This window comes from Passer domesticus, chromosome 23, assembly GCF_036417665.1.
Source record: "Passer domesticus isolate bPasDom1 chromosome 23, bPasDom1.hap1, whole genome shotgun sequence".
Lineage (NCBI taxonomy): Eukaryota > Metazoa > Chordata > Aves > Passeriformes > Passeridae > Passer > Passer domesticus.
This window is the reverse complement of record NC_087496.1, coordinates 3074070-3101551: the sequence shown is the minus strand read 5'-3', so window position 1 is coordinate 3101551 and position 27482 is coordinate 3074070. Positions and strand designations below refer to the sequence as shown.

At 49.4% G+C, this 27482-nt stretch overlaps 1 protein-coding gene across 1 annotated transcript in view; it reads right to left on the bottom strand.

Moving 5' to 3' along the window:
* LOC135285584 (protein CEPU-1) overlaps nucleotides 1-27024 on the bottom strand; it is a 357552-nt gene extending 330528 nt beyond the window's left edge. The window contains exon 1 of the mRNA XM_064397992.1: nucleotides 26782-27024. Within this exon, the coding sequence (XP_064254062.1) occupies nucleotides 26782-26857 (76 nt within the window). The 5' untranslated portion in view covers nucleotides 26858-27024. The remainder of the gene's footprint in view (nucleotides 1-26781) is intronic.
* Between the last annotated feature and the right edge of the window lie 458 nt (nucleotides 27025-27482).

Genomic DNA, 27482 nt, shown 5'->3' with positions numbered 1-27482 from the left:
ACGATCGAGTTCTCGAGCAGATGGAAAGCTGTGGAATATGGATAATGGACTTCAAAAGCCAGATTTCAAAAAATTCAGGAAGCTGGTAGATGGGTTCTCCTGGGAAAATAATCACAAAGAAGGGGAGAGCTGGCAGTTACTGAAAGAGACTTTATTACACACACAATAGCAGGTTATCCCTGTGCAAAGGGAAGGTAGGAATCCTAGGAAGAGGTTGCTGTGGCTGAATTTGGAGTCATTCAATTACCTAGGAATGAAAAAAAACAATGAAAAAAGTATGGAAACAAGGGCTAATAATTAAAAATGGGTATAACAGAGCCACAATGGCATAGAGGGATAAAGTCAGCAGCACTTACGTGCAAAACAAGTTTTAATTAGCAAGAGATATGAGAGGAGAATAGAAAGGCTCTTGGATTTGCTCAAAGGAAAAGGAAAAGGAATGTTGGGTCCATCACCAAGCAGTCAAGGAAAGCATGTGGCAGAGCTCTTCCGAGCTGTGTTTGGTTGTATCCATATAAAGGCAGGTGTGTGGTTAGCACACAGCTCCAAAATTCATGTTAACAGGGAAATGGCTTTCAGACTGGAGCAGGGGGAGAAGATGGGTTAAAAACAAAATTAAACTGGCAAAGATTGAAGAAAGTCTCTGGAAAGTGATGAAAAATCAGGCAGAAACGTCGCTGAGCCATCAGCACTGCTCTTTGGGAGCTCGTGGAGGCCAGCAGCAAGGGCAAGAAATCTTCATATCTTTAAGTAAAAAAAGCCAGGAGCTGTAGGCAATCAGCTCAGCTTCAATCACTGGGAAGATACTAAAACAAACGATGAAACTATCATAGCTTGTAAAGCCCGGGAATTTAATAAAGTGAGAAAAAAACCCACATCCACCACCAACATGAGTTTGTCAAGAACAGATCATGTCAAACCAACCTAATTTCCACCTTGACAGGATAACTAGACTTGGTGGATAAGAGGAAAGCTGTAGACATGATATACCTTGACTTTAATAAGGCTCCTGATGCCAGTCCCATGCGGCACCTCCGAGGAAAGTTGAGGAAGCACGGAGTGGATGTAATCGCTGAGGCTGGGGGCAGAGGGGAGGAGGGATAACAGCCTGTTGACAAAGCGCTCTCAAAGAGTGCTTATCTATTATTTACAACCATGCCAGGAGGCCAACCTACAGCAGGATTCCTCTGGGGTCTGTCCAGCCCTGCTCTCTCCAACATTTACATTTAACTGCTTGCGTTACAGAGCTGGGAAAGCTCTGATTTAAATTTGTAGATGATGCCCAGCCAGGAGGAAAAGGGCTGGAAGGGTTCTAAGGGGAGGACCAGAATCTCAAATCTCCTCTAGAAACAAACAATAAGAAATCCATGATGGACAGCCGTGACCTGATATGTCACATTCACATTTTCTGAAAAATCCCTTTGCCCAGGATTTTTTCTCCTGGGAAGCTGAGAAGCCTCAGAGAAAAAGGAAAAAAATATTACCTCATTTGCTTCTCCTGTGTTTTGCTCCTTTGGAATGTGCTTGTAGATTGTTTACCCACAGGTGAATGTTTCATTGGATTCTGGTGTGAGTTGTTTTGACTCAATAACCAATCAGGGCCAAGCTGTGTCAGGACTCTGGAAAGAGTCACGAGTTTCATTATTATCTTTTTAGCCTTCAGTAAATATCCTTTCTGTATTCTTCAGTGTAGTTTAGTATTCTTTAATATAATACAGTATCATAAAACAATAAATTAGCCTTCTGAGAACATGGAGTCAGATTCATCATTCTTTCCTTCATCGGGCACCCCATGAATACACTTGTGATACAGTCAGAAAACATTGAATATGTGGATAAAAAGGACAGGAAAAACCTAAGGAACTGGGGTGTTAGAGCTGCCCACAAATTATGGAGGATTCAACCAGGCTCCAGAAGATTGCAAATCTTAATAGGAGTGCTGTAAAAAGGACAAAGGAAAATCGTTTTGCTCCACTTGGTTTAATGCAAGGGCTCGGCTGCAGAACTTCAGCCCAACCTGCACACTGGGCTCTCAGAAAGGCAAAGGTCAAGTCACTGCAACTTAACACGTCATCACCTCCCCACTGACCCCTGCTGATACTCTGTCTTTTTTCCCAGCACATCTGGCTGCCTTGAGCCTGCAGCTGGAGGTTCCCTTTCTTCTGAGATCAATCTAAAGTGCGTTTGCCACAGTGCAAGACACACATCTCTAATCGATGTGGAGCAATTGATTGCACGTCCCAGCCGGGACGAGCCGGGGTGAATCCATGGAATAGCAATGAACAGGCAAAAGATGCAGCCAACTCCAGAGAAAGATGAAAGGCACCAGGGTTTGCTTTGTCACTAAAAGAGAAGATGGAGTAAGAACTGACAACTCTCTGCCCTTACATAAATATCATACAAAGCAGGGGAATATTTGTGCATCCCTTCAAAGAGAGAGAAGAAAAAAAACACTAATTTGCAACAGGGGTTTTGTGTGGGAACTTGGAATAACTTTGGGCCTTGTAAAGCCCCTGCAGAAGGGCTCTATCATCAGAGGGCAGCTCAGTTTCCCAAGAAGCAGGCCCCACATGTGCCCAGCTCCAGTGGAGGGTGAAATCAGCTGGGATCCACCCAGTCCTAATCCCACAAAGGTCATTCATCACCAGACTGACATAGGAACCTCTTAGGGTCCACAAAACTCTTTCAGCAGCATAAAATCTGGACCACAGACAGTGGCAAGTAGAAGTCCTCTCTGTGACATCCAGGAGATCCGTCTGCGAGCTCCCGCTCACCAGTGGGAGCAAGGGCTCCACTGTCTCAGACAGTCTGACCCCACAAATCACAGCAAGACACACTCAGCACTTTTATTCTTTATTGTTACAGTTCAGACAGCTCCATTATTTATCCAGATTACTTATTCATGTTCCATTTCCAGGGACAACCTGCTTCAGTGGATAGAGCAATCATTGCCTCTCCCCTCCACTCTCCCCCAGCTCTCGTCCCACTTTTTGTGGTGTTTGGACACACCACTGTTTGTGTAAGAGCATTGGCTTTAACTACAGAATAATTCCATCCATCCCAGGCCCTCTCTTGCACCGCTCAAGGGCTCTGACAAGGGGAGGATTGAAAAAGCACAGCCCAAAATGACAGCTAAGCCTCAGACAGTGACTGACAGAAGCACTGAACGTTTCCTGAGGCAACTCAATCAGAACAGGTTTTCTGGCCATCGTTAGAAGCTAAACCAATTCAGACAAATATCACTCCTACCTGGAGGGACAGCAAGGGCTCATCATTAAGAGCAAGGTGGCAGCTGGCCTGGATTAAACAGAGCTATCCAATGTATTTCCATATATCACCCTCATTTCAAGGCTGCAGCTCAGAGGGCACATGGACCTTCACGTTTTTGCAAACATGTGAAGGCTGAAAGGTTATCGTGATGTGCTGTCTCCAAGCTTAGATCACACCCTTTGCTCTCAGGTCAGACCCCAAGCACAACTCTACCTCCCACACAAGTCCCCTTCATCCAAGCTGAGTGGGATTGGTGGCTCCTGAGCCATTCAGTCCTGGGAATCACATCCTCCTTCTGTTGGAGGGCTCAATTTCCTTGTCTGAAACCCTGACATTAAAGTTTCACCCCCGTGAGAAAGCATTTAGAGGAGGAAAACTATTTCTAAGGGAAAAACATATTACTGCCAGAACTTGTGACTGCTCCTCTACCAAGCCCCAGCTGGATCCAGCACCTCCAGGTATCATCAGCATCAGCTCAAACCCACATCTGCAACATCTGTCCTCTCCACCATGCCTCCCTGTGGCACTCACAAATTCCCCAGGAAAAACATGGAGGTGACAGAAATTAAAAAACTCCCCAGAGCCACTGAGCGAACTCCCTAACAAAATGCTTAACTCTTGTGAAATCAAGGGAGAGTTCTCCAAGGAGCAGTTCCAGACAGAGCAGCCGCCTAACGAGGCTGCAGACAGCACTCCAGACACACATTCCTGACTGGCAGACAGCAGGGGCTGCACCCCACGGCAGCGGGCGCTGAGCACCTCGGAGACGCGCGGCACAGAGAGCGCTGCCGGCGCCGAGAACCAACGGTGCTGAACAGAGTCAGGAAGGAACCCTGGGAGGGCTTGAGATGGAAGGAAATTTAAAGTTTATCTCATTCCACCCCCTGCCATGAGCAGGGACAACTTCCACTATTCCAAGGTTCCCCCAAGCCCTGTCCAACCTGGCCTTGGGCACTGCCAGGGATCCAGGGGCAGCCACAGCTGCTCTGGGCACCCTGAGCAATGCCTTCTCAGTATCCCATCCATCCCTGCCCCCTGGCAGTGGGAGCCATTCCCTGTGTCCTGTCCCTCCATGCCTTGTCCCCAGTCCCTCTCCAGCTCTCCTGGAGCCCCTTCAGGCCCTGGAGGGGCTCTGAGCTCTCCCTGGAGCCTTCTCCTCTCCAGGCGAGCACCCCAGCTCTCCCAGCCTGGCTCCAGAGCAGAGGGGCTCCAGCCCTTGGAGCATTTCCTTGGCTGAGCCAGAAGCACTCTCAGCAATTTTTAGCCATTTGCTCAGTATTTCACCACTCTTACTTATATCCTTACTTATAAAAAACACAGGGCAGAAGCACAGATAGAATCATCCATCATAGATATGGATCAGAGACATCCTCACATGGCCATCAGTGACCTCCCGCCACTACCACCGCTCCCAGCTCACCACCTACCAGCAGACATCCATTTCCAGGTCACTTGTAGAGAGCTACAACAAGTGCAGAGTCCCAAGAAATCACATTCTGAGTGCGTGAATGCCCCCAGCTCCAAGTTCCAGCCTCTTCTCTGAGCTGTCCTTTGAGGTGCAGAGCAGTGGCGGCGGCTGAGAGATGCTCTAATCACTGCATCTAATTTCAAACGGTGTGAGGACCATGTTATGCCTTGGGATAAATGGGGAAGGCTGCCATTGAAGTAAAAAAGAGCTAGGCACTTCAGAAGCTGGAGTTTGGCCTCAAAAATAAAAAAAAAAAAAAAAAGCCACTAAAACTGAACTGTTAAAGTGCATTTAAAAACATAATAAAGCAGATTAGCAATCAAACTGAGTGGCTTGCTGGGGATCTGATAAGTGGGGAGGGTTCTAGAGGCGCATATCACCACTGAAAAAAGGCCAAAAAAGCCTTGTTTAGAGTAAAAGTGACTTTTGATCCAAGAAAACGGCATGGAAATGCAGTTTTTCTCATGCATTTTCCATGAGAGAACAAGCTCAATCAGGCTTGTTTTAAGCAGAGATGCTGAAGCTCCCACCTGGAGTGTTCTGCACTGGGAGGGACAGGAAATTGCCCGGTGACTCAGTAGCATGATGTAGGCGACAACCTTGTGCCTCTCCTGGATGCTCAAAGCACTTTTGACTCATTCAGGGAGTCACTTGACCCAGCCCCATCCCAGCCTCCTCAACTGTGCAGTGAAAGAGCTGAAAAAGGAGCTTGCTCCTTCACTAATCCTCCTGGAGTTGGGTCTTGGGAGTTTTTTTAACATTAAAACAGCCATGAAGGAGGCATTTTTATCCTAAAACATGGCATAGCCACTGAGCAGAGTCAGCTTTAGGAAAGGGCTGGGGCAAGGTGAGTGGACAGGTGGGGAGGATGGTGAGGGCTCAGCCTTTTCCTTCAAAGATTTTCTCAGCAATTCTGGATGCAAAAACTTCTGAGAGAGTGACGTGATGGGCTGCAGAGGCTGAAGCACCTGCTGCTACAAGTCCAAACCTCTCACTACCTTCAGACCGAAGGATCCACCAGGGTTTGACACCACCAAGCTTCCATGTGCCTGGAGGCCAGCAAGGGATGACCCAGGGCCACCCAAGACCTCCTTCTGTCTCACAGTCTCCTGAGCTCGTGGCTTTGCAAAAATCCTCCTGCCCAAGACTGCGCCACTGAGCTTGCTCCCAACCAGATTCATTGGCTGGATTTTGTCTGGAAAGGTTGGGAAATAGAAGGTATCTCTTCTTGGAAACTTGTACAGTAATCATCTTGCAAAGAAGGGGCAGGGGGCTCATGCTCAACCCAAATTCCACATATATTAGTCCAAAACATGGTTCAGGTTTATTAAATCTCTAAAGCCACTGTATACTTCAAAGGACACATCCCTCATGCCACCAAACCCCTTTACAGTGTCAAAATCAGCATGTGATCAGAATCAGAAGGTGCTTACTGTGCCAGGGTGGAGCTCAGTGCTCCAGGGAAAGAGGGTGGGACACCTTTCTCCCATGGGAGCTGGGGCTCCACCCATGCAGGGGAAAGGTGTAACCCCCATGCCCCTGCAGATCCCTTCCAGCTGAGGATAGCCCATGATTCCATGATAACCACAATCAGGATCCCTGTCAAATCTTCCCAGCACAGTCTGGGTGGCTTTTCCAAGCTGATCCCCCCACCCAGCACACGCCACGTTCATGGGGTGCTCAGCTCCCTCCAAACATGGGGTGCTCAAGCCTTGTCACTTCAGCTGGGGTCAGGGAGACTGAAAACACAAGTGTATAATCCTTTCACGAGTTAATTAAAGCACCCATCCACCCTCCATTCGAACCATTAGCCATGGCTGTTTACAATTAATTATTTGGAACCAAATCAAACAAACAAAGAGAAGACACAGGAAGAAGAGAGAAAGCCAAGCAGAGCCAGGGCACTCCTGCAGCAGGGCATTAGCAAGGCTCATCCCTGCCTTCCCAAAGCGAGGCACAACCCCTTTTAGCCAGCACAAGGGTTGCTGGAGGTGAGGACCCTGCTTGAAGTTTGGGTCTTACCTCAAGCTGCCTCTGTGACCTTGGGAAAACCTCCCTGCCCCTCCTTGCTTCACTGCCAGCCCCTCATGCCATGACCCATTGCTGTGCTGTTCCCTACACACCCTCCTTTGCCCTTGAAGTGTGAATAAACCACAAATAATTGATTTACACAGCACAAGAGCTCTTTGGTGAGGCACTTGGGTGGGCAGGAGCCAGCACTTCCAGCCCTGACCTAGCCCCAGCCCCAGGACTTGCAAAACATCTGCAAGACCTCAGATGAGCTGAGAACAGACCTTTCCACCTGCACAGAAAGCCTGGGAAGGGCTCCTGAATATTGCAAGGAGGGCAAGCAGCTCTCCTCCCGCTCCAGTGGAGGCTGTGTCCCCAGCTGAAGCTCTCTGCCCTAGTTTATCTCCTCTTTTCCATGATCTCTCTCCTTACTGAAAGCTTCATTTCAGTGCAGGTATGCAAGGGGAGAAGGGGAGGTGGGGATCAGGGAACCATCCTTCCTTTTCTCTTCTGATTTCCCTTGCATTTCCCTCCCTCTCATTTGCTGTCACAGCTACACTCAGTCTCTTCTCCCCAACCTCTGTCTCCTCCATGCCCTCTCTGCTCCCTATCAAGACAGGGTTTAATGTCTTTCCATCTTTTCCCGGGTAAATTGCAGCGAGTCTGCCGGCTGCTCGGGTGGAACACACTGTTTTATATGCGCCATAAAGGGAGAGAACTCTGTAAACAATATTATTTTTAATAAAATCCAAGTCTTTGGCAGGCCAGCTGCTTTTGTGTCTGTCTTAATTTAATCAGACGATCAGCTCTCTCAAGCAGCAAGAGGGAATGAAAAGCATTAGCAAGGAATCAGGGAACTGGTGAGGAAGAGACATGATTTCCATCAAGAGTTTTCCAGCCCAGTGTGTTGCTGTGAGAGCAGGACTAAGGTTTTGGGAAACAGATTCCCAAAACAACTTTGTCAAGGTGCAGGAAGGACATGGGCACACCTGGGCGTAACACTCACCCTGTAGTGCTTGAAAGAGCTGCTATGGGCCATGAATAAACCCAACCTTAACAATACCTCCAGTCAGAGCAGACCACTGTGATGTGGGAAGGTGTCTGACACAGCCCACGCTCCCCAGGATGGGAATTCTGCCCAATTTTGTGACCCCCCAAATCTTGTACCTACGTACAGCCACCCAAGCCAGCATCCATCAGCTCCCTGTTCACAGGCAAAACCCAAACCAGCCCTGTTTGACAGGTCAAAATCCAAAATCAAATCAATACAATGACAGTAATAAGGATTAAATAATCAATTCTGCAAACATATCCCCAAAATCTATTCAAAGCTAGATCCAAGCTGGATCCAGGGTAAAAGCTGCCTCCAAAGAGGGGAGGGGAAGAGATGGTGTTGGCAGCTGGAGCAAGAGGAGAAGGAGAGCAGCCCTGAGCAGCCCCTGACATGCAGCATCATGAGCAGCAGCTGAGTTTGAAAGGTGTCACTTACAGACAGCCAAAACCTGGCAGAAACAGCTGATTTTGTGACACTTCTGTTCTTCAAGACCAAGCAACAGCCAGCGAGCATCTGCCATGGGCAGACAGCTCCTTTCCCTGCTCCAAAGCCTCTGAGCCAGCAGGCTCTACACTTGGCCATGATGTCCTCCAAGCCTAAACCATTCCAGATGTGATTCCTGCCTACTTCTCATAACTCTTTGGGGGATTTTTGGCAGTTAGAGCAGCCCAGAGCACAGGACAGCACTCCTCTGGTATGGGACTGATCAAGGGTTCCACTCCTCTATTCAAAGTCACAAATCCTCCAGAATAAAAATCCTCCAAAATCTGAAATAATAAAAACTAATTACAGACACAAAGTAAACAAATTAATTGATGTTTACTTGTTTACCCAGTCACCAAAAAATTATTAATGACTGAACATGTATTTTTAAGATATTAAACAGTGCTAAGGCACAGCCATAAATATCCCCAGTAAAGCAAACATGGTGCTCGGCACTGCAAAGGAACTAAAATTAGTATTTAATTACAAGAAATCGCTCGAAGTTCTTTTGCTACCATTAATCACTTTCAATTATGAATGTAATTATAAGTCATCTTGTCTCTTTGGGTGGTCGCTGCTGGGACCTGAAGCGGTGACCCTGTGCTCCAGAAGGGAGAACCCCACTTTGCTCACCAAATGACAACTCCTTGCTGGCTGTGCCAACGGGATGGATCAATTAGTGCCTGCACCAAGCTCCTGAGGAGCCAAGGGCATGCAAACAACGTGAGGGTGAGGGGGAAAGTGAGTTACTGCATCGCCTCCGCCTGCACTGATTGTGCACTACCCACCCGTGGCAGAATCAGAGCTACAGAGACAGAGAAATTGATGTGAAAAATCCTCAATGTCCTCAGATCATTAAAGGACGAGATGATAATGTTATCTCTTGCCACGAGGCACATCAAAGCCTTGAGAGTTCCTTCCCTGCCACAGGGATGGCTGCAGTGGGGACATGTGCAGCTCACTCCGTGCAGGCAGCAGAGTGGAGCGGAGGGCACAGCCAAAAACTGATCCCCTCCACTCCTGGCTCTGCTCTCCCCCTCCACCTGGGTTGCACCACGGTCAGTGCCGGGGTCGGCTGTTACTTGTCTCTGCCCCAGCACAGGAAAAAGTGGTTCTGGGCAGGCCGCGCTCTCGAAGAAGGAGTCTGGACTCTTGCTTTTCGGTCTTCAGTTGAGTTTATTGTTTCTCATCTACAAAGTTTTTCTGTCTGTCCAGCCGAGGTCTGATCAGCAAGACAGCCAAGGGCACTCTCCCCCTCCCACGGGGCGGTTGTCTCTTTTATAGTGAAAACTACGTATAAGATATTTACCTTTAATTTCCAATACTTTCTGCCCTTGTTGGCAAGTGCACTTTCTCTATGGACCAATCCACACATGCCAACATCATCCTGAACATGGATGCCAAGGAGAATAAAGAAGGACAGGGCACTCCCAAATTCCTCCATCTTAGAACCCTTGACCCCCATGTATAGAATTTCAAACCCCCCTGTACAACATACAAAACCCCCCTGTACAGTGCCCCAAAAATTTTTCCCTTCATCCTGTGATTCCTACTACCATGCTACTTAAACTTTTATGACCTGTAATTCTTCATATAAGGTTGGCAATTTGCTCCATGAATTAAGGTCGAATTTCCAGGTGTCTTTGGCTTCCTGCCAGGGTCTCTGAGCCCCTGCCAGGGCTTTGAGACATCCAGGGCATCCAGAGAGATGCTCTGGGTTCCGACAGGTCAGCATCACCTCCTGGCAGTTAAAGATGGAGCACGCTCACTGCAGAGGGGGCTTTCAGCTATGGATCAGTTCTCAGGGGAATCTACATCAGGAATCTGCGAAACATAATTAAGAAAAGCAAATTCATTAGCCATAAGCGCTGATTTTTTTTTTTTTTTTCTGAAGGAGGTGGCACTTTTCTTCTGGGCAACTTGCAAATCAAAAATAAAAAGCTGAAAACTCCCTCTCTGCTTGGTGCTCAGCCTCCTTCATCAGCTCAGGCTTCGCTCGAAGAGTTTGGGATATGGAATTCAAGCCCTGACTGCAGGCGGTCACTGAAATAAATCCTCATGTGGAGGCAGCTGCTGGCAGAGCACCTCCAGCCTGGGACACCCCTGATAACCAGGACACTGCACCATGAACTGCTGCCTTGACTCCCCCCCTCAGCCTCACAGCCTGCTCCTGGCACTGCACAGCACCTAAGAGGACCAAAATACAGAAGAGAACGTGGAAGATCAAATGGAAACGTTCCCTTTTGGTTCCCTTGGTACTTCTTCACAGGGAATGTGATTAGACTGTCCTTATCTTGGTGGGAACAGTTGTTAGCAATAATGAAATCATCCAGTCCTTTTCTTTTTGAAATCCAGCCATATCCTTTGGCTCCAGGAAACAGGGGCAGTGACATGTGCTGTTTTCATAAAAAGCCACAAGACAACATATTTCATCACAGTAAATTCCCTTCCCTCAAGTGAAGAGCAAAGGAGAGAGATTTCAAGGACAAGAAAAGTTTCAGCCAAAAGAAGGGGCTGAGCTGAACTTCTGCCCATCTGACACTTCCCAAGAAGTTGGCTCTTCACGAGCTGAAGAAGTCTGGATGACGACAACCCTTGTTGCTTTTGTCTCTTTCCTTCTGCCTCAGTTCCTGCGAGGGGAACAGGAATCATGCACTGAATTTCCATGCTGACACAAACTCCAAGAGAATGACTCTGTGAGGGAAAGCCCAGCCTCTGGAGGACGGATACTCCACTCCATGTCTTGGCCAAGAGTCCAATGAGGAATCACGCCAAAACCTCCACATGTTTCTCCCAACAGCTACTCGTGACCTGCTTGGAGTCAGGACAGCTCTTGCCAGGTCATAAATCAAGCCAAACTCATCCTCACCTCATCCGCTTGACTCTTCCCCAGCCCAAGACCCAAACTCCCTCGTGGGCCTTCCTCTCAGCCCAGAGGATGACAGAGGGTCACGTTGCCACCCGAGTGGACACCATACACGGGTGTTGTGACTCAGCACCTGAATTAACCAGGCCCCATCCTGTGCTGCCTCCTAATTAGCAGGCAGGATTTCAGCGTACTCCGGTCCTTGGCTGAGTCCCCCCTTCCCTCTGCTCCTCACTTATTCTGTTCACTGAACTAATTGCCGAGCGCCTGCACCCTGGGTGTCTGCTGCTGTTGGAGAAGATTAGTATTTTTACAGAGGGGGAAAAAAAAGATTAAAAAAAAAGATTGTGTTTTTTAAAGCAGATGAAAGGAGAGCCCAAGGAGATGTGCATTTGACTCTCAAACATGCTCCTTCAAGTCTCCCTCAGCAGTACTTAAAGGCGTTTCCAAAGCAAGACTTTATGAATGCTAAATGAACCCGGCGCCTTGTTCCTCTACCACAAGAAAAGAAAAAAAACTTATCTTTTATATACAACATTTCCTTTATGGCTGACACTGCGCATCATGCATTGCTACCACTTCAGACACCGATGCTGACCTTCACAAAGTCACAGGGACACCAGAGGCTCCCTGGGCTGGAGGAACACACAGCTGGGCAGGGGTCAGGGGGCCTGGCTGCATCCAGGCAGCCACCAGTGGTTTCACCTGCTGCTCCCCAGAACGGGTGAGGTGAGAGCACCACAAATGGGGAAATGTTCCAAGTCTTGCTTTCTGTCATTGTGATCTTGGATGACCCAAACTGGGGATGCTGGTTGGTGTGTCACCCTCCAGGAGGGTTTCTGAGGATGCAGCTTGGTCAAGATGGGATGGGGAATGGTGAACCAAGAGGGAAAGAGCAGCAGCCCAGAAAAGCAGGCAGACACAGGACTGAAAACCTCTGACTGAAAACCATCTGTACCAGCACCTCTTCTTCACCAAGGGGTGCTGGTGGGGTCCTCATTTGGGTGTCCAGCACCCAAACTCTCCCCAGTTCAAAAAAGGACAGGAAAAAGAACATCAATGCATCCAAACAGCTTTGGCCATCAGGGTGATCAAGTCAAGCCTACCCAACACCTCCTAATGGAGCAAACAGCCCAACCCAGTGCCAGAACTGACTCCACCACCCTCACTGCGTGGATTTCCAGCTGGACTACCTTTCCCTACCTGTGAAATGGGGAAGAAGTGCCTTTAGCTTCTCACAAAATACTCGGAGAAGCTGGGCCACGCTCGAAGGAAATCACCCACCCAAAGGAAGTCTTGGGAGATTTAATTAGCTGCAGTCTGTGCTGTTTGAGCTTGTTAGGTGCTATATAATTGCTAAATATTATTATTATCTCTGCAGGTACAGCAGTTTGTTAGGATAATGATAGTGATTGACATTTCCCTGGCATCTTTCATCCCAACCAGATCCCATTTTACTCTATTATAAGCCACTGTTCTGCCTTGACTCTCCATATGTCTCCAAACTGTCAACAGGATCATAACCAGCTCAGCATTGCCAAAAGAAATACAGGCGAAGTGGCTCATGGAAGTTCATGGGATGTATCACAAGCTGAGCAACTTCAACTTTGTGCTCAAGAACTCAAGTTCAGAGGTAGGTGTGGTGCAGACAGAGATCTACAGGCTCTACTTCAATACCAACATGGAGCAAAGCTGCAAGAAGTGGTCCTGGAAGCCACCACAGCACCCAAAAACTTCCCTTGTCTATCCCCATCCCCTTTTCCTGACAAGCAGCAGGGGGTACCATAATCCAACCACCACCATGAAAAATATATCCCAGGGACAGCAAAGCAGAGGGGCCACCGAGTGATTAATGGGAGACTATCAGTTTGGGATAGGTCTCTAAATTCTCATTAAGTCAGGTGCTGAGGCATTGCACATTAATCCAGAACATTTCCCCTTCGGCCCAAACAAATAAATAACTCGTGTATAATTCAGGGAGAACTGGGTGGAGCCATCTCTCCCCCCTTCTCCATCTCTTTCCAACTAACCAGTGAATAAAACATCGCCCACAAATCTATTAGGCTAATTTTAAATCCTGACAATTTAGCAGCACTTCAGCAAGATAAGAGCCATTTATTAAAAGCCACAGTTCATTAAGCCAAATGCTGCTGGCGTATTTACTCAGAGAAACGGGCCTGGGCTCGGCTCTCACCCAGACCAGAAGTCTCCAAAGGAGCAGGAGTGATCCTATTTCACCCAAAAAGAGAGGCCAGCATGAATCTTGGCCCTCCTCGAGCACACACGGGGCTGTGCATGCTTCCCACCAAAGGAACTGGGTGTCCATGCTGCCTTCTCCCCTCTTGGAGGAGCACAGAGCAGAAATCATGGGAGGCTCTGCAGCTTTGGCACCCAGAGCTATGAGAAGCCCCACAGCTCACATGGGGCCATGGAACTGTTCCAAAAGGATCAACACCCCAATCTGGATCAGGATTGCACTGCTTTGGAGCCATTCCCATTGGTGGCAAGCACAGATTGACTTTGGAGAGGGATGATTGCTTCTAACCACAAGCCAGGAGGGGGCTACTGAAGAGGAATTGCTGCTTGCCAAAGGTACCAGATTGCACACGGAGTTTTTCTTCCTCCGAGCTGCCTCTTGACATCTCTGCTGATGCCCTCTGCTGTGACCATGACAGGGGGTGCTTTGGGACACACCAAAGGGGCTGGAGGCTCCCAGGGCACTGGCAGGAAGGAGATGGACTCACCAACGGGAGCAGCCCGGCTCTCTGGGAACTGGGGTTTTTGTGATTTTTGTTAACATTCACAAGGGATGGGTTGGATGCTCCACCCAAACCAAGACACCACAACCCATAAAGCCAAGCTGTGCATGAGCTCACCTCAGATCTAAAAAACCTGCCCAGCAAAGGTGTGCCCAGCACAGCCTGGCAGAGCAGACGTGGCCTTAGCAAGCTCGGTGCCAGCATGGATAAACTCCTTCCACTAGGGAATCAAATGCCACGTGGAACTGGAGGATTTTTAAGGTCCTTTGCAAGCCAGGCCCCTTCAGGATTCCCTGATCCTGTGGTTCAGGAGGGAGAAGTGGTGAGGGGCTGGGTGGGATGGAGCCAGCAGGGAGGGAGCTGTGCCAGCTCCGCTGCGAGGAGTCGGCGGCAGAGGGCAGTGGAGAAATCCCATCTGGCAGAGTTTGTGAGTGTAATTCATTCCAGCGGGAGACATCCAAGAGACTTTATCAAGTGCAATTGTCCCACTGAGCCTTTCACCTGCACACACTTGCAAGACAGTCTGGAGTGACTGCAGAGTATCCCTTTGCAGTCAGAGCTGAAAGGAGCATTATAAAGGTGAATTAACATTTTAAAAGAACGTAAAAAACCCAGAACTGTTCTAATGATGATTAATGGGAAGCTATAAGGGAGGCCTTGACCTCCTGGTGTCATTAAATGGATTGGCAGGTTTCTGAGCATTAATTATAAATAGCCACAGGAGTTTGAGTGCTTAGCAGAACGATGATAAATCCATGACACAGGCACGGGGACAAGGAGCCAGGAGCGTGGGGGACCACGTGCCTGTGTGTGCACACACAGCTCAGCGTGCAAGGGAACATGGGTTTGCACGTGTGTCACACACAGGAAAGAGGCACAAAGCCAAAAAAAGGGTGGAAATGAGTCCATCTTAGGATACTGCTCTGTTTGGGTGGATAGAGGAATGGATAAATGATAAATTAGGCACTGCCACTCAATCACATTTTCTAAATGTTTTATATCCCAAAAGCTATAAAAGCAATATTCCTTTCTGGCCTTATTGGAGCCATTTCTGGAAGGCAATCACATCTGTTTCCTTGGGGATTTGAGCTGAACTGTGTCTTGGCTTTTTTTTTTCCCTTGCCTTTTTTTTTCCCCTCCCCTTTCTATTTACTCTCTAGCCTGTTACCAAAGCAGGGTCAGAGCATGCATACAAATAGGGAGGAGGAGTGAAAAACAAACAGCCCTGAACCAGTGATGAACAGACAAAAAGTGATTGCAAACTTCTCATGGCAAAGCCACAGCTCCAGTAATCACGGGCCACACAGATTTTGGGTCAGGCAGCTCCCACGTTGGTATTTCCCTTGCTTTAATGTGCATCATTCCACAATTCCATTGATACTGTGGAGATCTGCATCCTGGGGCACTGCTGTGCATCACCTCGGATGTGCTGAGCCACCCAGCCTGCCTGGGATTTGCACAGTTCTTCTCTTCCAAGGTCCCTTGGACAGACACTCATGGATTAAAGCCCAGATCCCTCTCTGCAGCCCACAGGGGCCCAGAGCTGCAGCCAGGAAGGTACATTTGCTCCCCAAAGCAGAAAGTGTGTTTTTGCAGGAGTTCCTTGGGAAGAAAGGATCAGCAAACCATCAGAGCCTGCAGATGGAGGTGGGAATAAACGGGGGATGAATGGAGGGAGGACCTGAGGCTGTTAATGAGCTCTGCCACTGAACCACAGCGACTGCAGAGGGGGAGAGCTCCTCTCGCTGCCAGTGACAGGAACAAAAGGCTCTGGGTGAGATGCCAAAGGGGCAGTCCCATCCCTGGGCATCCAGACACCCCCCTTAACATTCAGGAGAGAGGCTGACCTGGCACAGCTCTGCACCAGCAGCCACATCCCATGACCCAGCTGAGACAGCAGCCCCAGCACTCAACGATGGAGCATTTCCACTGGGATTGGGATGCCCATTTCCTCCAGCACCTCTCTGAACTCCTGTTTTATTTCTGCCCAATCTAAGCAAAAGCACAAGCCAACCCCCCTCACACACACTAAAATTTAAAATATTCCTGTTTAGATTTTTAAGTCTCATTACCATGCCAGGCCCTCCTGTATTATTTCAACTGATTGGAATATGGTGGCAAAGGAATAAGTTCTCCATACAATTTTCTTCTGATCCTATTAGTTGCAATACAATTACAGTGAATACATCAATTCTTCGTCCCAGCAGCTCCTGGAAAGAGCCACCTATTAAAAGCTGGCTTATTAATGGAATTGTACTTCCAGGATTAATCGGGCCACGTTGGCCATTTCCATTTCTCACTCCACAAGTGCTTTTGTTTGCTTAATAGGCTGAAGTAACTTGAGAATGACACAACTTAGAGCTTCCCCATTTGCTCTGCATATCGCCAGCAAATTTAATATCACTTTCCTTGCCGGAGCCTCTCCGGGATAAAACCTGGCAAGTTCTGCCAAGGAAACCCACCCTGCAGGCTGGGGAGGGGCAGAAGGGGCTTTCTGCCTTTGGCAGAGCCAACAAGAGGAAATTCCTCATTGATCCAAGGCTTTAAACCCAAAGGGAAATGGCAACACCAAACCAATTTGCCAAAGCCTGCTGGATGAGAGCCACTGGAATTTCACCCCATGAGCAGTTCAAAAGCTTCCCAAAGCCCCTCACAGCATCACCCCCTGCCCAGTTTGGTGTGGGGGGTCCCCTCTGGCCCTGCCTAGTCCCTGCCCAGCCAATCCCAGCCACAGGAAGCCAGCCCCATTCCCCAGCATCATCCCTGCACATGGAAGCAAGGGCGCTGTTTCCCAGCACAGATATTCCTGTGGCAGCAAAGTCACTGCATGTTGAAGCACAGTAATATAGTATGACTTTTCCCTTTAATGGAATTTTTCTAGCCCACTAAGAAAAAAAAGACTCCATTAGCCATACTACAAAGGCTCCTACTTATTAGTATTTTAGAACAGCGGCAAAAACATTTCTTGAATCTAATTATTGCTGACAAATATGAAAATTGAAATCAAAGTTAAATTTTCAGCTACAGTGCCTCATTCGGCCGCGGCTCGCCCGCTCCCAACGATTGCATCAACACATTTATTCTGCTGAGCAGGCTCCCAGACTGGGCCCCCCCATTCCCTGCAGCCCACCCCTCCATCTTCGCAGGCATTAGCTCTGACATATTCATCTCCACAGCCAGGCCACGGAACCAACTTCATGTTTACCAGTTGTACATGGCCAACGGATCGGAGCGAGGCTTCCAGGGGCTGCAGGGGAAGGGAATAGAGCTTGCTGCTTGAAGAAGAACTTGCTGCATTTTTTTTTCTCTTTTTTTTAAATTTATTGTTATTTATTTCCAACTTCACTGTCTCCCACCCCTCCCAACCTGATCTCCAAAAGGGTGATTTTGATTTCCACAAGATAGAGGATGTGAAAGGGAGGGGAGAATGGAGAGAGGGGGGAAATAAGGAAAAAAAAAAAGCCTTGTCAACATATTTCCTTTCTCCTACCTCCCCCCAACATACTGTAAAAATCAATCCCCTTTGTCATTTTGCTCTGCTTGTGTGAATGTTTAATGGCTGTCGAGGGAGATAATGATTGCTGCTAGGAAATTCATTTCAGATTTGCTATTTATAAAGTACTTGGTGCTCAGGTGGGAAATTAACATAAGGAAGGGGGAAAGGGACCAAACCAGGGAAAAAAAGCAGCAGGAGAGGAGGGATGAGATGCTGCAGGGCTGGTTGGAATGGGATGGAGCCCAAAGAGAATCTGCATCTGGCCCCACCTCTCCTGGGACAGAGGGAAAAGGTTTGAAAGGATGGCACTGCCAGCCCCTTCCCACCCATGGATGCAAGAACACAGAGCCAGGATTATCCCCTGGGGGTTTCATCCCCCAAAACCCAGACCACCATCCCAGCAGCACCAATGGTTGGTGCCCCAGCTCCCCCTGCAGCCCCTCATCCCTTTGAAATGACCCCAAACCTCCTCTGAGTCCCCTCTCCCCTCGAAGCCCACCAACCTGCTAGATTTTTGAATCCCAAGGGAATTCCCATCTGTGGTCCAGCCAGACCCCGCAGCACCAACACTGCCATTGAGTTGCTAATTCCTTGTCTCAGAAGTTGCTTTTCACTTTCTGATTTTTCAATAATAGGCTTGGTATGAATCCCTTAAGCTTCTGAAATAAGCTGAAAAACGCTTTTCCAGCCATTTACATAAACACAAGTGGATCAGAAGGAATAATCATAGTTTATGCATTATTTGGGGGCTTTGGAGATGGTTTCTAATGTGGTGTCAGGTTTTGAAGCCCAAAGCATACAATGGGAAGCGTTGACGTGCAGAAAAGCAGCACAAAAAGTAAACAATAAATAATACACGTTTTTTTCATGTTGTCTCCAGTGACAAGGCAGTTTTGGCTCTGCCACTACCCCGGCCTCCAATGGATCACGGATCCTGCTCCTCGCCAGCTTTGTTCCAAAAAGGGCTTCATTAAGAGAGTTGTCACTCATCCTAAATCCAAATTCACCCCGTGCCAGCCAGCCCTGCCACTCTCCTGCGCCTTGGCCCGCTATCAAAAACCCCAGTGCTGGCTTTGGGAATTGACTTTGGAAAACTAAAAGTCTAACGGAGGCACCCTCTGATCTCTAAATACCATCTGTCCTGTAGAAAGGGAATAAAAGCTAAAAACACCCAAACCAAGCCAGGAACTAAGTACTATTCACCAGATAACTCCTCTAAGAAGGGGAAAGAAGCCCCAAACACCAAAAAAAGAAAGAGAATATTATGGCATTAATGAACCTTGCTTTGCTCTGAGGGCCTGTCACGCTTCCAGTGAGGCGGGTCAGGTTTGGCTTTCAAACCAGTTCTTTAAATCAAGAATTCTGTTTCTAGTAAAATGGAAACATTAGCAAAGGATCTGTTTTGAAGAAATAACAATACAAAATGGAACAAGGCTGGAGACTCCAGGCTCTTTGATACTGCTGGAACACGGCCTTTGGAGCTCTTTTTTTTTTTTTTTTTAAATCACTTCACAACTTTGTACATAAAGCCTCGGCAAGCTCCGAAGAAAATGCTTCAAAAATCAATCCTTACTTTTCCCAGAATTTACTTGCACTGGGAATTTGTGATGATTGTTCTTTTTTTTATATTTCATTTTGGAATTAGAAAAACCTGAAACATTCTGCTTCGTTTCTAATATTACACAATTTCCTGTGGCATTTCCCACTCCTTAGCAGCTGCTCTCTCCCACTGAGTCACTGGAGGACACGAACCAGCCCTATGGACTGAGCATTTGTGGTTTTCCAAGCTGCTTTCCAAGCTAAATCAGGGTTTCCAGGATCAGCAGTGTTCAAGGAAAATACACCATCCCCTCAAGGCTGGGTTGGATGGGGCTGGAGCTGCCTGGTCCAGGGGAAGATGTTCGTTCCTTTCCCTGGATGTGTTCCTTCCTTGGATGTGTCACCAAAAGGGTATCAGGGACAGACAGAGGTGATACAGAAACTCCATCATCAGAAGGCATGAAAAAGCACTTTATTCTTAGAGATCTACAGTTCTTATGGAAACAATGGTGGACCTAAGACCTGATTGGCCTTTAGGAATCTTCTCTCGCCTGTTGGTGAACTATGAATAGCACACTCTGGAGAATCATATCTATAAACAATAGTTACAGAAAGAGAGATAATAATTGTTTTCATTCTTTCTCTGAGCTTTCTCACAGCTTCCCAGGAAAATCCTGGGACAGCTATGTCCCTCTCTGTTCAGAGGATATGTGATTACCACAGGAATGAGATGAGATTTAAGTGTCTTTTCAACCCAGAATGTTCTGCGATCTTTTTCTGTAATTAAAAAAAAAACCGCGATGAGAACCCACCCTCATCCTTTCCCCAAGCCAGACCCACCACCTGGTGTGAGCCATAGCTCATCCAGTGCATAGAGGTGACTTTTCCATCCCCCTCCAGAGGGTCCTTGTGCTGTGCTGGGACTTTTCATTCTGGCAGCACCTCCATCCCCATTATCCCTGTGGGAAGGCAGAGGGCTCCATGCCAGCTGCCAGCAGAGCTTTGAAGGGAATACTCTGACCACCAGGAATTCAGGCACAGTGGATGCCCGGAATCCTGACCTGCCCATGCAGCTCCTCTGAAGCATTTCAGAGTCGAGGCTCCTTTTTTTGACTGCCCTGATTAGTAAGCGAAGCATTACTGGGAGGTGGAGGAAGGGAAAGTAGGAGGGGGGCAAGAATGCCAAGAACCAAGCACTGTCTTTAGTGGGAACAATCAACAGGACAAGGGGGCCAAGAGGTCAATTAATTTACAACAGCTTTCAGCATTAGACATATTAACTGTTAGGCGCATCAAAAATCCTTGTTCTGCCTCCTGGCAGCAGAGACCAGAGCCCAGCAAGGCAGCACCTCTGATTTATTATTAACCACGAGCAAGGTGCCTGCCTGGGGAAGAGGAGGAGGGAGGGAGGGAGGTGGCAGCTCCTCCCGGCTGCCAACCACAGCTCCAAATGTGCAATTGGATGCAATTCCTGCAGGATGCAGGGATTGGGGTGCCCCAAGGGGTGCAGTGACAAAGGGGTCACTCTTTGTGATCCTTTTTATTCACAGAATCCCAGAATGGCTTGGGTGGGGAAGGGACCTTAAAGATCCTCTCATTCCACCCCCTGCCATGGACAGGGACACCTCCCACTATCCCAGGTGGCTCTAAGCCCTGTCCAGCCTGGCCTTGAACACTTCCAGGGATGAGGCAGCCACAGCTGCTCTGGGCACCCTATGCCGGGGCCTCCCCACCATCACAGCCAAGAATTTCTTCCCAATATCCCATCCATCCCTGCCCTCTGGCAGTGGGAACCATTTCCTGTGTCCTGTTCCTCCACTCCTTGTCCCCAGCCCCTCTCCAGCTCTCCTGGAGCCCCTTTAGGCCCTGGAGGGGCTCTGAGCTCTCCCTGGATCTTTCTCCTTTACAGATGAACACCCCCAGCTCTCCCAGTCTGTTTTCTTTTTTTTTTTTTTTTTTTTTTGTCGGTTTTTTTTTTCCTATAAAAGCTTCTAAAGGCATGAAAAACCCACATGCCAAGTGTGGGTGCTGGCTGGCAATGGGAGACAGAAACATGGCTTGGACTTCCACTAGAAAATCCCCAAATCTGGCACCTGACTCATTTTGGCTCCAGTTTGAAACCAAGAGCTCAAGTCCAAATCACAGCTCCAAGCTTTTGCCATGAACATCAGAGATGGATCAGGTTTGAGTCTAATGGGAGATTTGTCACTGCCCATCAAAGCAGAATGACAGTAATGCTTAAAAAATCCCATTTCCCCTCTTTGAAGCTCTTGTCCCTTCAACTGGAGAACAAGCAAGGCAAGTTTTGTCCTTTCTTGCCACTACTGAAGTTTGGGAAGCAAAGACAAACACAAATTAAGGTCTTTTTCTGATCCCTATGGCCAAATATTTGCTCCTCATGTGGTGTTTCCCAGGCTGAGGAAAGATGAAGTCCAGCTCCACTGTCTGACTGGAGCTTCCTGGGAAGAGCTCTCCCATCCACTCCTGGTTTATCACAGAAAACAGCAAGCCCTGCTCACTAACCTGACCTAGATCTGTCAACTGATCAATTTTTTCCCCATGGGGAAAAAATAAAATGGGGGAGGCAATCACAATATAGGTATTTTTAAATGCAAACTGTAAGAAAAATACACAAAGCAGACACTTCTAATATCAAATGCACTCGTCTCAGTCGAAGTCAAAGGAGATGGAAAAACCACGAGCCAGGGTTATTGTGGTGGTCAAATTTCCTGTGTGGAGAAAGGAGAAGTGGCTTTTGTGAAACACAAGGATATCCCAAAACTGGCTGCAGCCTCCAGAACACCAGTCCTGCACAGAGGGATGGTCCCTAGGATGGCTCAGGAGTTCAGATTTACCAGAGGAGGTTTTTCCAAGCTCCCAGCTGATCCTCTCTTCTTATCAAACTGATATTTACCTCCTTTTGACCTGTGAGGCTCACCCCAAACATGGGGAAGAGAGAGCGGTTGGACACCAACCTGGACTTCCATAAAACCCCCAAATCTGGCACTTTTGCTCATGTTGGCCCCTGTTAGAAGCCAAGAGCTCAGCTCCACGGCCAAGCTGCAGCTCCAACCCCTTGCCATGGACACCTGAGATGGACAATCTTTTCCTCCTCACCTACCCACTGCAGGTGGCCACGGGCACCTTGTTCACGTGTGCTTCATGGCCAGTAAACAACTGCATGTCCTGAAATTTGTGTCAGCACTTACGGGACCTCACACATCTCCAGTCCACCAGTGGAGCTCCTAAACCTGGTGTAGGTACAACACAAACCTACTCCAGCACCTCCTCCCTGCTCTGAGGTAATTTATTACACACAATGAAGTTTCCATTTCACTTTGATTTTTTTAATCATTTTGATCTCCATCTGTTTTGGTGGAGATCTCCCCACAACCACAGCGCAGAGCAACTACAACACCTTTACTCCTCCTTGTATCCTGCCAATCCACTGCTGTGCAACCAGCTCAGCACAGGGATGCTCCCAGGGAAGCAGCAGAAATCCACCCTTGGAAAACCCCACCTGCAACTCCACCACCCAAACCAAAATCCCAAGCCCCTTTCCAGCATTTTGGGTGCCTCCAGCGTTTTGCACAGCGCAGCTGCTTTCCAAAGGTCTTCTCAGGTTCCTGCTTCCTCTGCTGCATCTTAAAAATGTGCCAATTAATCCCACGTGGTGGCCTGATTTCCAGAGGTGCTGATACCTCCTCAGCCCCGCTGAGAATCAACAGCAATGACAGATGTTCAGCCACGCTCCAAATCCAGCCAGGAGTGCATTCCCCTCCTTTTATGTACTGCATATAACTGGGTTATCTAATCATGTAGGTATTGATTATTACTGTTATTACCTATTAAAAAGCTATTTTCTGCTGTTGGGGTGAATATCACGTTTTATTGACCTGCGTGATAACTATTAACCACATCTAATATTTTTCCCGAGGACCAATAAATCTGAGCATTCACAAAAAGATGTCGATACACGTAATTTTTCTTATACACATTCATTAGTGCAATTACCTCCTGCACGAGCTGCCAAGAGGTTTTCCTTCACCCCTCCACTGAGAGAAAATTCTCACAGGATTTTGGGGGTGATATTTTTTTGGGGATAACATTTTCTGGGGACAGCATTTTTGAGGGACAGCATTTTTTTGGGGTGGCATTTTTTGGGGATAGCATTTGTTGGGGGATAGCATTTTTTTGAGGTAGAATTTTTTGGGGGTAGCATTTTTGGGGGAAGGCATGTTTTGGGGATAACACTTTTTGGGGATAATTTTTTTTTTTGGGATAGCATTTTTTTTAGGGATAGCATTTTTGGGGGACAGCATTTTTGGGGGATAGCATTTTTTTGCATAGTCACAACCTAGATTCCAAATCCTGCCATTCCTGAGGGGAAGCACCCAGCCCCTCCTCCCTGTGGATGTGTGTCTGGGTCAGATCCAGCCTTTCCATCACACACCAGCACAGCCTGTCTCAGTTTGGGAATTATCTGCATCCCAGCCACATCGAACGAGCGAATAATTCTTTCGGATGAGGAACGCTCTGTGTAGGATGTTGACACATGCTATTATTTTACATACCTATTTCAGCTTGTATGCTTATTAGAATAAGGTCTTTATGCTAATTTGTAAATCAAATTCCCATAATTCTTGGCTTACTGATGCTAAAGGCCCAGCTAAATCTTCTATGACCTTTTAGCCTGGTTAATCCTTTTACGCGTGGCTGAGTGAAGAGTTTTCTTGTCTCTTCCACTCCCAAGTGCTGGGGTGAGATTTTTGCCTCTTCCTTAAGAAATCCAGGTGGGCTGTGGGTCAGGGACATGGGACACATGTGAGGACACCCCTTTGCTTTGAGCCAGGGAAAGGGGGAAGGGAAAACTCTGCTGCCTGGGCCCTGTGTGAGGATATTTCGGATTTTCGTTGCTGCTATTTAAAAATCACACAGAAGACACAGAGCAAACACAATGAGAGCTGTGTTGCCAAATCGCTGCTCACTTCCCGAAGCCCGGGGCTATCCCAGCCCTCTGCAGCCTCCCCTCCTCCCATCTCCTTTCCCAAGTTGTGGCTGGATATTTTCCGGCTCCATCCTTCTTGTGAGTGGATGCAGTGGACACCTGCAGCTCCTTCCCAAGGGGATGCAGCATCCAAGAAATGCCCCAGCCTCTCTCTCCAGCTCCAGCACCCAACAGTTCCCTTGGTGTCCAACCACGCTGGATATTCCACGGCCCAGGGGGCTCCTTCCTAAGGGACACAACCCTCAACAGCTCCCGTTTTAGGGCCACAATTCCACAAATCCAACAAATCTACAAAATTTCTACAAAAGTGAATCTGCAAAACTTGGAGGACCCGCAGATGTTTGCACAAATGCAGGTGGTCAGACACTTCTGAATTATCCTACTTCACGCTCCACTTTCCTTTCAAGAACACTCACAAACCACTTTTCTTATTGTTTGTTTGCCTGGAAATAGGGAAATGACCCAGAGGATGGATGAGCCGCTGCAGAGGGCAGCACACATCTCCGGAGATATTTGGAGGAGGTTTGTGCAAAACACAGTTTTCTTGCATGACAATTATTTTCACTTTTTCAAACACAAGCCAGCTCCACTTCTGGACACTAAACAAAGGGGAAAACTTATGAATTCAAAAACTACTGTGATTATCAGAAGAATTGATGAAGCAGAAGCACATTACTGCTGATTTTCAGCACTGCATACAAACCTAAATATTACCTTGGGCATGAATGAAGCCAAATTTCTCAAAACTCTCTTTAAAAGTTTGTGCTAAAATACGAAATTATTTGTAGGGTGTGTTTGAAGGTTTTTTTAATGACTCTTAAATAAAATTATGCAAGAAAAAAACTCCCAAGGAGACTCCTTCCTTCCAACAATGCAGCAATTCCATGCCAAAAAAGGCCCCAACTTTTTGCTGCCAATGCCTGCCCTGGGCAATATTTCATCCAGCTCCCCACAGCTCTGCCCTGGGTGCTCCCCAGACCACAGAGTAACGTGGCTCCCTGCTTTCCCTGACTCCAGGAGTGACTCAGGGACTTCTGGCACCCACATCAGGTTCCTAAATGCAGGGAATTGGGGGATATTGGGCTTAGGGAGTCAGCACATTCCTCCCCACTGCTCTGCTGCCCAGGAGAGTTATAAAAATAATAAAGAAATAAAAAAACCAACTACTTTTTGATCTGGAAGCTTTGATAGGAGCAGGGAGAGGAAGCAGGAAGGATGACCAGAGGCATGGAATAAGACTGCAAGGAAGCCAAGTCAGGAGCCCCAGAGCAAGCATTAAAAAATAATAAAATAATGAAATAATAAAACAAATGGAGCGCAAATTCTGGGCAGGAGGAGCGAGGAGGGAAAGGTGCAGCTTCATCCCTCTCCTGGGAAGCCCCGAGCTCCCTGCAGAGGTGGCAGCCGCGGGGAAGCCCCCGGGATGCAGGAATGCCAAGCGGGCAGCAGCAGCCCTGCGAGAAGGAGAGCGCTCGAGGAGGGAGAGCGGGAGGAAGGCGAAGAGGAGCGATGCTCGGCATCGTGTGATGTGCATGTTAAGCAGCCCGCGCCGGTCGATACGGCACGGGGGGCTCTCCCCCCGCAGGAGCGGGCTCCGGCTTGCCCAGCAGAGAGAAGTTTGTGGTGGGAGACACCCAGACACCATCCCTGCCCACCCCGCAGCCCCCAGCCCCGCACCCGCTGGGCTCCCAGAGCCCACCCGGCTCCTGCTGCAGCGCACGGGGGACGAGGCTGGGCTGCTCTGGACATTCCCAGCCTTCGGCGGGCACCTGGCAGCTGCGCAGAGGTAGCTGGATCCGGCTGTGGAGAAGGAGGTGCGTTCACCCCCGGGGCGCATCCATCCTCAGGAGACCCCACATCCCCCCCGAGGAACGCCTGCATCCCCCCGGGCTGCATCCGTCTCGCCCAGGAACACCCGCACCGCCCCGGGGCGGCATCCCTGCTCCAAGGAGCGCCTGCATCCCCTCCCGGGGTGCATCCATGCCCCCGACAAGTGCCCGCATCCCGCCCCGGAGCCCCGTTCCCAGCCGCCCCCCGCGCACGGCGCAGCAGCATCCCCCTGGCGCATCCCCCGGCGCATCCCCCTGCGCATCCCGAGCTCCCGCGGCGGCCCGGGGCAGGATGCGGCTCCATCCTCTCCTCCCGTGGAGGAAACCCCGCTCCCACAGCCCCTCCAGATGGCTGCGAGGAGCCTAACGCGAGCTGACAGGCTCGGCGCTCCCGGCCAGATGGGGCTGGCTCCTGCCGCCTCTTCCCCCCTCCTTTTCCCACCGCTTTTTGCTCTTTTTTTTTCCCCTTGCACAGCCCCCCCTCCCCTCCAAGCACCGTCTCCCGGCTGGGGGGAGGCAGCCGTGCTGATCCGGGACAGACTGGACCAGGACTTCCCAACTCCCAGCCCGGCGGGAGCGGGGCTACACCGAGTTTTTCGGACGACCTTGCTGGAAAAGCAAAGGCGTGGGGGGAGCACAGAGGAACCCCGGCCCCCCCCCCCGCCATGCCCCTCAGCCTGTTGGATCACTGAACGTGCCAGAATTGTGCTGGGATGGCAGAGTCCTTCTGCACCCGCAGAAATAACCAGGACGCCAGGGGAGAAGTGTCCCCCCCGCCGCCAGCCCGGTGCGCCGGGAATTCCTGCGCCGCACCCGCATCCGCATCCCCCGCAACTTCACGGCGGGCTGGGGACCCTTTCCCAGCTCTGTCCCCGCTCTGGAGGGATCCTCATCCCCACTCTGGGGGGGATTCTCATCCCCCAGCCCCCTCGGAGGGTGCTGCTGCGGGACCGCGCATCCTCCGCCCGCCCGGGCTGCGTCCCCCGCGGCGTTCCCTACCTTGGGAGAGGAGGAGCGCGGCCATCCCGGCGAAGATCACCCAAGAGACGGGGTGGTGCATTTTGGCCTGGGCCATGTTTTCCTTCTCCTTCCCCACTCACTGCCGGGCGGGGAAAGGTTTAAAATCCAGCGTTTTCCCGGAGCAAAGCGCAGGAAGAGGGGCGGGGGGGGAAGGAAAAAGGAAGGGGAAAAAAAAAAAAAAAGGGGAAAAAAAAGCACCGAAGGGTGGGGGAGGGGGAAAAAACCCAAAAGAAAAAAAAAAGGGAGGGGGAAGGGGGTCGGAAGGGGTTGCAGGTGCGAGGACAGGCGCTGCGTGCCCGCCGCTCCGGCCCGCACACGCCGCCCGGCTGCAACACGCCGCCGGCCGCGCACGCAGCCGCCCCCGCGCAGCACTCATTGGCTGCGGGGCCCCCCCGCGCCGGCACCCGCACCCTGCCGGCACCCGCAAAGACACCCCGAGCACCCCGCCGGCAGCTGCACCCCCTAACCCCACCGGCATCCGCATCCCCCTAACCCCAGCAGCACCCGCACCCCCGGCACTGGCAGTCCCCAACTCCCCCCTGGCATCCACACCCCCAAACTGCCCACCCACCCCGGGCATCTGCAGCCCCCTAACCCCATCAGGATGTACACACACACACACCCCAGCCGGCACCCCCCATCCCTCAGCACCCACATCCCCCTCACTGCTGGCAGCCGCA